The sequence below is a fragment of the Aethalodelphis obliquidens genome, unplaced genomic scaffold (assembly GCF_003676395.1).
Source record: "Aethalodelphis obliquidens isolate GAN/ISIS:26980383/991018 unplaced genomic scaffold, ASM367639v1 scaffold8, whole genome shotgun sequence".
In the NCBI taxonomy this organism is placed as follows: domain Eukaryota; kingdom Metazoa; phylum Chordata; class Mammalia; order Artiodactyla; family Delphinidae; genus Aethalodelphis; species Aethalodelphis obliquidens.
The window spans coordinates 39,806,133-39,820,744 of NW_020837952.1; the positions used below are offsets into that span (position 1 = coordinate 39,806,133).

Consider the following 14,612-nt stretch of genomic DNA (forward strand, 5'->3'; position numbering starts at 1 on the left):
ACCTTTTTTTTTTCCCAGTAACCATTAATTCACTTACATTTGCAAGCATCTGGGGCAGAGAAAGGTCTTCGGAGGTCCCGGTAGAAGCCTGGCTTACATCGTTGGCAATGCTGACCTTCTGTGTTGTGCTGACAGTCATTGCAGACGCCACCACTACGATTCCCTGATGCCTCCCACACATTAATGTCAAAGTGACAGGCATCAGCATGTCCATTGCACTTGCAGGCTGGGAAAAAGAAGCATGGGAGGAAAACAAAGAATTAAAAATAAAATGACAGGTTCTCTAATATTCAGGCAGTTAAAAGTAGGGTAAGCTGATTCCTAATTTTTAAAAATTTAGTTTTTTCACATTCAGAGACATAGAGAACAGACTTGTGGTTGCCAAGGGGGAGGGGAGATGGGGAAGGGACGAGTGGCAGTTCGGGGTTAACAGATGCAAACAATTATATATAGAATGGATAAACAACAAGGTCTTACTGTACAGCACAGGGAACTATATTCAATATCCTGTGATAAACCGTAATGGAAAAGAATATTTTTAAAAGAATGTATATATATGTACATACATCTATCTGTATGTATAACTGAATCACTTTGCTGTACAGCAGAAATTAACACAACATTGTAAATAAACTATACTTCCATTAAAAAAAATTTAGTTTTTTGAGTAGTATACATTTTCACAGTACAAGATTCAAAACAGTATAAAAACATTTATACATTAAGAACTCTTTCACCCCATTTCCTCTGGCCTTCAGCAGCTGCTTTCCTTTCTTCCTTCCTTCCTTCTCTTTCTCCCCTCCTTCCCTCCCTCCTTCCTCTGAGCCTAGAAGGAACCTTCTGGTGGACAGGGGTTAGTAACTTGGCAGATAGATTGATTTACCTTTCATGAAGTACTATTCCTCAGCTATTGCTGTACTGGTGAGTACGAGGTAGTCTCCTATAGAAGCCTTAATTTTCTTATAGAAGAGGCTTGCAGAGTTTCTCATATAACAATTTCTCAAAGGCATTTCTAAGATTATCAGTCAATAGTGCCAAGTGACAAGTCTCTGTGTTCTATATGTGTTTAGATATGCAGCTGGTTTCGGTGGAAAGGGCCAGAATGGCACTCTAGGAATTTAGGAGAAATTCTTTAGATTCTCTTGATGAGTGATTTGAATAAGGATCCAGACTTTTTTCTGGAGGTCAACTGCATTTGAAAATGTTTGTGCTATTGTTTTTCATTGTTTCCTTGATGTGTTATGATACTTTGACCAGACTCATAGTCTTTAAAAAGCATATTGTAAGATAATTTAAGAGTTATGCTTAGAGGAAATCCTTTACATTTCCTAGAAACTAAAATAAATCAGTTATGATTCCAAATTATGTAAGGGAAGAGACTTCTCAGTTTTACCCACTGTACTTGCCTTTAAATCCTAGTAAAACTGAAGTCTGTGAGTGTAAACATTGTTAAGGCCATGTGTATTTCTCTGTGCATGTGTATTTCTATTTCATGTATATTTCATTTTGAATTGCAAAGAAAAAAAATGATTCATATTCCCATAGTTTTTACCCTTCTATCTAATCTCCAACCTCAAACCCAAAGTTAGCCATGGCAATGTTAGTCTCATTCTTGATGAACTGGCTTAGTTTTAAATCTAATTTGTCACTACAAGTATCATAAGTGAAAAGAAAGGCATTATGGTATTACAGAAAAAAAAGCATTTAATTTGGAGTCTGAAGAGCGGGATCAAGTCCTGACTCTATCATTTACTAACTTTGGCAAGTTACTTAATCTTATTGAGCCTCAGTTTCCTGATCTCTAAAATGGGATTAACACCACCTACTTTATAGGGTTGTTTTGAGAACTGAATTCAAGATAGCTATTTTCATGATTATAATTCAATATCTCAGCTATGATGGTAACTGCACATTCTAATCCTCAGTTGCTCTTGCGTCTAGCCATGTTTTATTATGTCAAAGTCTCAGGGAGGGTGCTTAGGTCCCACATAGTGTCCTAGCAAATGGGCAACACATTATTGGCAAAATAGTATATCGGTGATTTTGCAAGCAGTATTGTTTCCAAATGGCTGAAGTTACAGTGGGCAGTGATATGGTTTATGTTTGATATGGGCTACTACCTTATATTGTGTTTCTAGAGACAACAAGGAGTCCATAGATGTTTACTTTACAAAGAAGGCTCTGAGTCTGTGGTTTGGTACTTACTTCTGCACTCTTTTGGAGACCCTGTTTTGCCATCAGCTGCCTCCCAGGGGCGGTCATTGTATAAAGGTGCACAATGTTGGCAGTGGGTGCCTGCCGTGTTGTGCTTACACATACACTTTCCATGGACCTGCAAACAAAAATAAGTAAGCACTATGAGCACAAACAGTGCTAGGAAAGAACACTCTTCCCACAACCTCATCTCATTGGTTGGCTTTAGCCATATGACATTCATTCATTTTTGCTGAGAAGTTAGTCATCAAGATGAAAGATCCTTTCTTTAGTTTGTCTTGTTGTTAATTCATATCCTTGGCTATAGAATATGTGACCCTAATGAGCAGTTCTGAGATACTGGCTAGGCATTTACTTAAATTTTTTTGTTTTGTTTTGTTTTGTTTTTTTGTTTTTGGTTATTTATTTATTTATTTGTGGCTGCGTTGGGTCTTCGTTGTGGTGCATGGGCTTCTCATTGTGGTGGCTTCTCTTGTTTCAGAGCACGGGCTCTAGGCGCACGGGCTTCAGTAGTTGTGGCACACGGGCTCAGTAGTTGTGGCTCGCAGGCTCTAGAGCGCAGGCTCAGTAGTTGTGGTGCATGGGCTTAGTTGCTCCGTGGCACGTGGGATATTCCCGGTCCAGGGCTCAAACCCGTGTCCCCTGCATTGGCAGGCGGATTCTTAACCACTGCACAACCAGGGAAGCCCTACTTAAATTTTTAATACCTTTAAATTATTTTATTCTTTACACAGAAGTAATACATCTTCAATATAGAAAACTTAGAAATCTGTAATCCCATCACAAAGTGACATCATTATCAACATTTGAAGCATATATTTGAGGCACTTTAAAAATAAAATTATATTTAATAAAATTTAAAAAAACACAATTATATTTAAAACTTCTTTTTTGGATTGAGATCATCATTTCATGTCATTAAATATTCTTGTACAACACACATTTTAATGGCTCCCTTGTATGATGTAAAATTTATTTGACCAATCACCTATTTTTTGTCATTTAGGCTTTAAAATATTTTTACATACTATATTTTAATTCTATAATGAATATCCTTGTAGCTAACAATTTGTGTACATCTTTATTAGGAATGTGTTTTCTAGAGGTAAAATTGAACAGTCAACATTTGTATATTTTTAAGGCTTTGAACACATTTTGTCATAATGACTGGGCATTTTCTTTTAATCCCACAATTCAGAATAGTTGAGGGTTTTTAAAATAGTATTTCTCACAGGGAGGAATACTTTAGTGGAATTATCTGGGATCTGAGAGTTTTATGAGAATTTTAATAGTTTTTGTATTATCTCACCAATAATTTCTTTTTTAAAAATTTTATTTATTTATTTATTTGGCTGTGTTGGGTCTTCATTGCTGCACACAGGCTTTCTCTAGTTGTGGCGAGTGGGGGCTACTCTTCATTACGGTACTCAGGCTTCTCATTGCAGTGGCTTCTCTTGTTGTGCAGCACAGGCTCTAGGTTCGCGGGCTTCAGTAGTTGTGGCTCACAGGTTTGGTAGTTGTGGCTCGCGGGCTCAGTAGTTGTGGCTCGCCGGCTCTAGAGCGCAGGCTCAGTAGCTGTGGTGCACGGGCTTAGTTGCTCTGCGGCATGTGGGCTCCTCCCAGACCAGGGACAGAACCCGTGTCCCCTGCATTGGCAGGCGGATTCTTAACCACTGCACCACCAGGGAAGTCTCCACACATTCACAGATTTCCCCTAGCCTCCTAGCACCGCAGCTTGGTTAATTTTGTTTCCTCTTCCTGGAAAGTCTCTTCCCTTCTGCCTGTCAGAAATACTGCCCAACTTCAAGAACCATCTCAAAACCCAGTCCCTCTCATGGTCCTCAACAACTGCTAATCTATAGTGATTTCTGCATTCTTTGAATTCCAACATCATTTTGTTTCTTAGGTATTTATTTATTGTCTTGTTTATCTGTAATTTTTTTCTATGTAAATTTTTTTTTTCTCCAGCTACATCATACTTCGCTTAAAGACAGAAAAAATGTTTTGTAATGCTTTGTGTACCAAACATTGCCTAACATAGCAACTCTCTCTTGTAGATATTCATTAAATAATTGTTGACGGGTTGATATAATTTATTACCTTTATGCTGATTTACCTCTTATACTGTTTCTCAAGAAAACAACAACAATACCTCATAGATCCAAATTTGGGAATCCCATTCTGAGCTGCTTTACAAAACATTCATTTGTACAGTCATGACATCATGTGTCAATAAATGCATTTTTCTACTGGAATTCAGGGCAATACTTAGTTATTAGGAAGTATTCCAGATGATCCCAAATATTAATTTTTAGAAATTTATTCTATCAAATAAATAGTTATTCTATAAAATAATTTCTGCATGGTAAGATTCTTTTTTAATTGAAATATAGTTGATTTACAATGTTGTGTTAATTTCTACTGTACAGCAAAGTGATTCAGTCATGTGTGTGTGTGTGTATATATATATATATATATATATATATTCTTTTTCATATTTTCCATTATGGGTTTTTTTTTTGCGGTATGCGGGCCTCTCACTGTTGTGGCCTCTCCCGTTGCAGAGCACAGGCTCTGGACGCGCAGGCTCAGTGGCCATGGCTCACGGGCCCAGCCGCTCCGCGACATGTGGGATCTTCCCAGACCAGGGCACGAACCCGTGTCCCCTGCATCAGCAGGCAGACTCTCAACCACTGCGCCACCAGGGAAGCCCTCCATTATGGTTTATCACAGGATATTGAATATAGTTCACTGTGCTATACAGTAAGACCTTGTTTATCCATTCTATATCTAATAGTTTGCATCTGCTAACCCCAAACTCCAACTTCTTCCCTCTTCAACCCCCTCCTCCTTGCTAATCACAAGTCTGTTCTCTATGTCTGTGAGTCTGTTTCTGTTTCGTAGATAAGTTCATTTGTGTCATATTCTAGATTTGAACGGTAAGATTCTTTAAAGGCTCTAAAAAGATGGATGATCCTTTGTTTACTTGTACTAGATCCTGATTTCAAACAAAATGGAGTCTTTTGAAAAAATGAATAAGAAAAATCTTCCAAAGTTGAAGAATTTAGTGAAGCGAAGGCATACTTATGTAGCTGGCACAAGTTAGTAGCATAATGAAGATTAGCAGAAAAAGCAGTTTTGTAACTGTCTAAATTCTATAATAACCTGTGAAAAAATAAAAAACAAACCACTACGTACAAAACACCCAGGATACAAATATTTGATAGAATTAGAGTCCAAATTCCTAGAATAAACCATCCCTAATTCATCATTGCTGTTACGGAGATTATATGGAATACTATCTGAGGAGGGCATTTGAAACAATGTTAAGAAATCCAAAGTAAATATAGTAGAGACCAAGGTCAATAATTGCTATCTGTATAAAACTCTAAGTGTGGTCCCTGAGGTTGTGTCTTGAAGAGTACCTAGGATTTTCCTTAGGGAGCAAAGACAAGAAGATAACCCCAAAGGAATATTCTGAATAGTCAGTAAGTAAACCAGAGGACATGTGTTGAATAAGTACGTTCTATCTAGACCACGGAATACATTATAGAGCTTAAGAATGATGAATTTATCCTGTAATACTGAAGATCCATTGAAGATTTTTGAGTAGGAAGTGATTGAAAGGTATATTAAATATACTTTATTTTCCTCTCTTTTAAAAGATTTCCTTTTATCTCCTATCTTGTCTGTTATGTTGTTTCTTCCCCCTCCTTTATTATTTCTTTTCCAAAATTTTTACCCCAGCTTATACCTTCCAACAGCCAATGGCAGTCAAATGTATTTTCTGATAATGTTTGGAATTTTAAAAGGTTGTTAATTTTTATTTTATTGCTTTTTTGTATCCTTCCTACTTTTAAAACAACCATTTATTGAATACTATATAAACATAGATGCTGCAAATTATTGCTACTTTTCTTTAGAGGAACTAAACTATCATCATAAGTCAGTTTATCTGGTTTGGTCTTGGAATGCCCAAGGCCTATATGTAATTTCACCCAACTCATAGGTTAGTCCTGGCCCACAAATTCCAGGCCTCAGGAGGCCACAGACATTTAGGGAAACCTCATCAAACATTCACATGTATCACAAGATAATGTGGACAGGTCAGTTCCCTCTGGAGTAAAGATTTCAGAGCATTCCCTCATTCCTGCATGCCAGGGATTGGGATGAACCTCCCAGGGTCTGAAAGATGCCAGCCCAGCAAATATTTCTGCACACAGAAAAATTCAAGGAGCTGTCATTTTGAGAATTACCAAAAATAGCTGTAAATCATTACCTAGACCATTTGAAACAAGAAATCCTTCCTCAGCAATACAACTGTTACAGTTCAAGCTTGAAAGATCACCCACTATTTGATGCTCGTGAAAAATGTGCAAGTAAAACTAGGTCTTCACTGAAAAAAAAAAACAAAACAGAAAAAGGAAAATTTAGTAACAAGTTAAACATAGCTCTTATTTGGTACACAAACATAAGCTAGATAAAGAGCAGGAAAATGGGATTATGTATTTAAGGCTTAGTTGAAGAGTGGTGTCTGGCTTTATAATTGGAAAATGAGAAATCTATTTCAACAAAAAAATCTACAACTCCTAATTATCTAAGAGGTATACCTCTTAGATAATACCTTGGCATTTTGGATATTCTATGAATTTCATAAACTCCTTTGCTATGCTGAGAGTATGTTTTTTCTGTTGATGTCAAAAGTTTTCCTACCTATATCTGAAACCAAGCAAGACCCTGTGGGACTCCTGGGCATGAAAGCCTTTCTGTGTCCCCTGTTTTTTGTTTGCAGGGAATAGTCTTCAGCCTCCATGACCTTCCCTGAGTTCCAAAGAGCAGGTCCAAACAGTTGCTAATCAAGGAATGGAGGTGATGCAAAGATAAGGGAGGAGCAGCCAAGAAACAGTAGTGCAGCCTTGGGGCAGGGTCCTGCTTCTGCCTCAAGGGACACACATAACAATATCTTTAAGCTCTTTACAGAACTAAAATTCCCAACAAATGGAAGATGTTAGCATTCTTCATTCCAGAGGAGCTTATCAAGAGAGACTACCTGAGGCCAGATTAAAGGAGTGCAGGCCCTGCACACACCCTGACCCTTATCAACAATTCCGCCCTTGAACCATTGCTATAAAACTCCTTACCAAATCCTCCCAGGTTGGGACACACACTTTTGAGAGGCACGAGCCCACTGTGTCCCTCTTTGCCTGGCAAAGCAATAAAGCTATTCTTTTCTACTTCACCCAAAACTCTGTCTCCAAGATTTGATTCAGCACCGGTGCACAGAGGCCAAGTTTTCAGCCTCATGTCTAATAGTATTTATTTGTTACTAATATTAACCTACTTGCAAGTCATTTTTAGCATATTTATCTTACAGGGAGGGAATCATACAAACTTTGAACCAGTAATTTAAGGAATTACTGGAACAGCTTGCTCATTAATACCTGTGCACTTTGACACATATTATATATTAGAGGCAAATAGACATGGAAGAGAAAATACCACTCCTTCATATGTAAGGCTATAGAAGTAAGAATCTAGGTGGGTGCAAAATGAGGAAATGATTCTTTCAAATCCGTCATTGGAAGATACACATCTTGCTTAGAAAAGCTGCTTTCTTTTTTATTTCTTTTATTTATTTATTTTTGTCTCTGTTGGGTCTTTGTTGCTGCGCACAAGCTTTCTCTAGTTGTGGGAGCAGGGGCTACTCTTCGTTGAGGTGTGAAGACTTCTCGTTGCGGTGGCTTCTCTTGTTGCGTAGCACGGGCTCTAGGCACGTGGTCTTCACTAGTTGTGGCTCATGGGTTCTAGAGTGCAGGCTCAGTAGTTGTGGCACACAGGCTTAGTTGCTGCACAGTATGTGGGATCTTCCTGGACCAGGGCTCGAACCCGTGCCCCCTGCATTGGCAGGCAGATTCTTAACCACTGTGCCACCAGGGAAGCCCGAAAAGCTGCTTTTTAATTGTTCTCTTTGGGGCAGGAGGCCTTCTAGTAGTCAGCAAACATAGAGTTGAGGAAATTGGCCATGGCAGGAGGTTGTGAGAATCTGGTTGTTTGCCATGTCAAGCATATGGGTTGGACAATCACTTATCAAGATGTTGTAGAATATTTAAACATTAGATGGAAGATTGGCTTTGACAACTTGTAAGGTCCTTCTAGTCTTAAGGTTCTATGATTCTAAGCCCTGCTGTTCTGTATTGTGAATACTGCCTGGTTGTAGGCAACTACCCATAATCCTTTCTGAGCTACCATATAAGACTTAAATGTCATATGGCTGGGTCCTGTTGGCATCTTTCCAATGCAGCATGTTTCCAAATGATGTGAAAGTCAAACAAGGGAGAGCTAGGAGAATATCTCTTCTTTTTTGCAGGTACTACCTGATGTGGCACAAATGAAAAATAAATGTTAATAGTCTCTGAAGATGGATTTGCATTTGTCAATAATGACTATACCTAAACTAAATTGTATTCTTTCTGATTTTTCTTCTACTGTTTTCCTCCTTCTGAACTGCATTTTCCCCATTGGCTTGTGACTAAAGTAATTGTAGACTGTCATTCTAGCACCTGCCTTCCAAATAAAGGTATATTTCATCATCTAGTGATGCTCACCACAGACATCCACCATAATGGAATTACCAAAGCGAATAATCAGTCTGGTTAAAGCTTTGAAGGACTCAAATTAACTGAATTGTTTTGTGAATGTCTGATAAAATTTACTTCCCAACTGCTTTCCAAGAAAGAAAGGACCAACTATTGTTCATGTCCTACTAAACTTTATAATGAAAGTTAGCGGAAAAAAAGATTTTACAGCTAAATATTCAGAAATTCCTGAGTTTCATCAATTGACTAATTTCCTTGAGCTCTTGTGCCATTATTGTTTACATATACATGATTTTATTTTCATTCTTTGAATTCCAGTGGGAAATGAATATTCTTTCATACCATCATTGGAACTTTAAAAAATGTTTGTGAAAAAAGGATACAAACAGTGCCTATTCTATGAACCTAAGAAAAATGCCCACTTAAAGGCAGCTGTGGCAATTCACAGACCTCCATTTAGCTATGACAAATGATTTAGAAAGTGGAACAATGCTTTGTAGCACCTTAAGACAAAATGTAAAGGCAAAAAACTGATTTAATTTCTAAAGAGATAGTATGTCCCTTTTAGAGAAAAGGATTAACTTCTAAAAGAATGAACTTCTTATGCATGAAAAGAGATAAATTCTAATAACGGCCAGCCTGTTAGAACCTGCTCCTCTTAAGCAGGGCAAAAACAGGCACAACAATGCTACAGCATAAACCTTTGAATAGAAAGCATTGTGAGGAAAACACGTCTTTTCATTAACAAATAAAATATTCCTCTACCCCTATTAAAGGTTTGCATGTTTTAATTTAACAGAAGAAGCGGGAGTTCTATGGTGAATATAAAGCATAGTAATTGAGTTTGGTAAAAGGGGGCTTGAAACATACTGTCAGAATGAGATAAAATAGGCTGAAGCCCGAGTATTCCAAACCCTTGCCCAGTAATATATATAGCAAGAATGTAAGAAGTTGAAAAGCTCTACAGTCTATTCCTAGGTCTATACTTTAACACTAGAGAAAACGGGTCTTGTAAGAAAGCATGGGCAAAAAAATAGAGGTATAGAGCAGAAATAATTATGAGTAAAGAATGAAAATCAGCCACGAGAGGCTTCCCTGTCAGCCTGTTGCCTGAAATTCTTCCTATTGGGACTCATTCCTTTAGCTTCTGAATGGTGCTTTAGGTTCAAGAGCTCCCTACAAAAATGTACTTAAGCTCAGAAGGCATAAATCCTTAAATTATTAGCAACAAACATATCAGCAGGGATTATAACCATCTGTTTTCAATCCTAAAACTGTATTCAGAGTTGCTTAAAGGAGGAAGTAGTTTCCTGGTGGAAGGAAAGGGAATGTCTAAAGGGGAGAGGGAAGGAGCCAAAGACAAACTGTGCCTACTTCACTATTTTGCCAAGAACCTTGCTCTGACTGACAAACCTGGAAAAAAAACAAAAACAAAAAACATGCATGGAGCCAATACAAATTTCATAGGAAAACTGCATGTAAGTGCACTGTATGGTAATCGTGTTTATATACCTCTCTCCACTAAACTCTTGCAGGGAAGAAACTGTGGCTTAAATTTCTTTGAATCCCCAGTAACTGGCATATAATAGGTTTTCAATCAATATGTGTTAATTTTATTCAGCCAATGTATATTCAAATGAGCATTGAGAACCTTAGTTATTGAGTTTAGTTCCATTTTAAAAACTTCCCAAGAAAGCAGGGTGCTAATTATTCATTTGAAGTGGGACTAGGATACTTTTGTTTGTCACAGAGCAGGATTTCGGGCAGAGTAGGATTGAAACACATTCAGCTTTGTCCAGAGTGCTTCTGGTCAAGGAATATTGGTAAATATGATGTTACATAGAGTGGTCGTCTATAGTTGATCTGGGAGAACTACTGTAGGCCCAAGGAACATGGATTAGTCAGGGAGGGAAATGGGAACAATAAAGATGAAGAAGAAGATGATGATAATGATGATGATAAATAATAACAATTAATAGTAGTAGTTAATATTGATTAGCATTTACTATGTACCAGGCACTGTTCTAGGCATTGTATAAATATTCATTGGATTTACACAAGAATAAGGTAGGTATATTACTTCCATTTCATAAATGAGGGAACTGAAGCCCAAAGAGTTTAAGTAATTTGCCCAAGGTCACAAAGCCAGTAAATGGTGGAGCTATTTGAATTCTAGCCGTCTGACTCCAGAGCCACCATCTTAACCCTTAAACTATACTATTCTGAAGACCCTGGGGAGTAGGATTTTTGAGGGATCTACTTTGGCCAGATCTCTTCAGTGTGTTACTTAAATAATATTGGTATGTTTCAAACCAATTTGTCCTTGAAGAGCTCCTTGGGACAAACGCTGGTTTGGACTCAAAGTGAGCCATTTCAAGGGTATTAAGTTCTTGAATGGATTATTTGTCCTATTCCTCTGGGAGAAACCTAGCAGTTTTCAAGATGGGTGAACATAGGAAGATTGGCCCCCATTTCCCATACCTGGCATGAATAAGTTCAGTGCATGTACTGGTAGAGAATACTTTTAGATTCTCATTGGTTCAGTGTAAAATCTGTCTGTACACTGAAAATTCTGATGCCTCCTAGGGGCATTTCTGGGCCACTGCAAGTATTAACAACTCTTTAACTTATCAGAAACTCCCCTGAATAAATTTGCAAATGGAGATAATAGGAATGTAAATGAATTCTAATTAAAGATTTGCTCTTTGTGAATAGCCTCCCTTTTGTTATGTGCTCTCCCTATTAGATATGATTTGGTAGGGATAGATAGTAATATTATGTAGTGTGATGGCTTTTAAACAGTTAGTTTTAATTTATAAAGAATGCTAAGTGAGAACACTGTGCATAGCCTAATGATTCAGGTTAATTTTTAGATTCAGGTTGCTGGCTTATTTCCATTTTTTCATGTACAAAACTTTGTATGCCCCAAAGCTTTTATTTATATATCGAAATGGCAGTTTTTCTGTGCCATTGTGCATGTATTTATCATATGAAACCAGGAGTTGAAGTAGTATTCAGAAGCGTGAATCCACACACACACAATTTCCAAATGCTACTAAATATGTGTACTCCAAATTGTGGACATTAATTTTAAGATTTCGTAAAGATGTGTTTCAGCAGACCTCTGTTTTGTAGTATTACAGCTAGAACTAAGAACTAAAATCAAGTTTTGTGGTTTGTCTTTCAACATTCATCGTGGTGCTTTCTGTGAAATTAGATGATTGGTCAAAACCAAAAACAAAACAAAGCCCAAACAAACTTTCCAAACAAACTTCCCTGCAGAAAGGAAGGCAGAAACTGCTCCAGGACAGAAAAAAGCATTTTTGGGCTTTCCAAATAAATTTCAAAACACTTTTGAGTTAAAAAATAGGGTTAATAACGTAACCTTATTTAAAAGCCACATGAAAGAAGGTTTTAAAATATTCCCATTGTTTTAAAATGTACTATTAGCTCAACAATGGTTTTAAAGTGAGCACTTTAGTTTAAATTTTGGGTTCTTCAGTAAATTTTAGGTAGGATTCTCTTTTACCCTTCAGTGATGATTTCCTAGAATAAAGAAAATCTCTCTCTCTTTGTTAGTCCAGGTATAGGGACTACTTTTATTTATAACAATGGGCTTAAAAGGTTCAAATGTAGCAAGTTTTGGGAAACAACATTATCAACATTATCAGAATAATTTTCTTTGCATATTTCCCTAATTAACAAATAATGTTCTTTTTGTTTGGTAAAATTCAGATAAGCTTTGAAATGCTGCCCCCCCACCACCCCCACCCCCCCAACCCCACGCCAAAAAAAAAAAAGACTAAGTGTTCTGGCTAGCATACTTTTGTGGGTTATCTCTGCCTTTTTTTTTTTTTTTAACATCTTAATTGGAGTATAATTGCTTTACAGTGGTGTGTTAGTTTCTGCTTTATACCAAAGTGAATCAGTTATACATATACACATGTTCCCATATCTCTTCCCTCCTGTGTCTCCCTTCCTCCCACCCCTCTAGGCAGTCACAAAGCACCAGCCGATCTCCCTGTGCTATACGGCTGCTTCCCACTAGCTATCTATTTTACATTTGGTAGTGTATATATGTCCATGCCACCCTCTCACCTCATCACAGCCTACCCCTACCCCTCCCCATATCCTCAAGTCCATGCTCTAGTAGGTCTGTGTCTTTATTCCTGTCTTACCCCTAGGTTCTTCATGATCTTTTTTTTTTTTCTTAGATTTCATATATATGTGTTAGCATACGGTATTTCTTTTTGTCTTTCTGACTTACTTCACTCTGTATGACAGACTCTAGGTCCATCCACCTCACCACAAATAACTCAATTTCTTTTCTTTTTATGGCTGAGTAATATTCCATTGTGTATATTTGCCACATCTTCTTTATCCATTCATCTGTTGATGGACACTTAGGTTGCTTCCATGTCCTGGCTATTGTAAATAGAGCTGCAATGAACATTGTGGTACATGACTCTTTTTGAATTATGGTTTTCTCAGGGTATATGCCCAGTAGTGGGATTGCTGGGTCGTATGGTAGTTCTGTTTTTAGTTTTTTAAGGAGCCATCATACTGTTCTCCATAGTGGCTGTATCAATTTACATTCCCACCAACAGTGCAAGAGGGTTCCCTTTTCTCCACACCCTCTCCAGCATTTATTATTTGAAGAATTTTTAATGATGGCCATTCTGACTGGTGTGAGGTGATAACTCATTGTAGTTTTGATTTGCATTTCTCTAATAATTAGTGATGCTGAGCATCTTTTCACATGCCTGTTGGCCACCTGTATGTCTTCTTTGGAGAATGTCTACTCAGGTCTTCTGCCCATCTTTGCATTTTATTATCATATCACTGAACCATTTTACAACTCTGTAAGTTGTAGAAAATGAATAATAATTCAAATAACTCTTGTCCGTAGAAATGCAAATCAGTTGTGTCTGACAATGCAATTGATCATTGCCCTTCATATTGACCTATTTTGCACCTCTTTGTATATTTCTTCATTTACCAGTGTATGTGTGGTTCTTCAAATTTTCCTTTGAAGCAGTTATAAGGTCTTACTGGTACCTCATTAATTACTGAGTTAAGTAAAATGGTTGACACATGTTTATTTTATATCTGTGTGACAGTCATGGCTTTACTCTTTAAAAATGTATCCTTGGGACTTCCCTGGTGGTGCAGTGGTTAAGAATCCGCCTGCCAATGCAGGGGACATGGGTTCAAGTCCTGGTCTGGGAAGATCCCACATGCTGCGGAGTGGCTGGGCCTGTGAACCATGGCCGCTGAGCCTGCGCGTCCGGAGCCTGTGCTCTGCAACGGGAGAGGCCACAACAGTGAGAGGCCCGTGTACCGCCAAAAAAAAAAAAAAAAGTGAAAATAGCATTAAACTAAAAATTGTGATGCTCAGGAAGCTTATGAAGATTATATTTAGATAAGATCATACTATTACCAATTTATGTGATTTTTTTCTATCATTACTTCCTTACATAAAACTATTTCTTATTTGCTTTTTGTTTCCAGTGGTTTTTAAAAATTATTTCTGACTACTGGGCTTTTAAAAATGATGTCTGTCCAACAGGTGTATTTATTTGGATAAATCCTACAAATGAATAGTTAGGTTACATGCATAATTTGGTTTCAGATTTGCATGTGTACAATGCAATAAAGTAAGGTACTCTGATTTTAAGACATTTATTTCAGTGTATCTAAGGAATTGCCTCATAATATCAAATTAGCTCCTTTTCTCCTCTATAACAGCTACAATTTCTTCAAGATAAGATTGACAAATATCATTAGAGTCTTGCTGTAGTT

At 37.5% G+C, this 14,612-nt stretch overlaps 1 protein-coding gene across 2 annotated transcripts in view; it reads right to left on the bottom strand.

The window, feature by feature from the left end:
• NTN4 (netrin 4) overlaps positions 1-14,612 on the bottom strand; it is a 106,699-nt gene that overhangs the window by 39,928 nt on the left and 52,159 nt on the right. For both annotated transcript variants that reach the window (XM_027107239.1, XM_027107238.1), the window contains exons 4-5: positions 2,206-2,332; positions 38-226 (exon numbers count right to left, since the gene is read on the bottom strand). In XM_027107239.1, the coding sequence (XP_026963040.1) occupies positions 38-226; positions 2,206-2,332 (316 nt within the window). The remainder of the gene's footprint in view (positions 1-37; positions 227-2,205; positions 2,333-14,612) is intronic.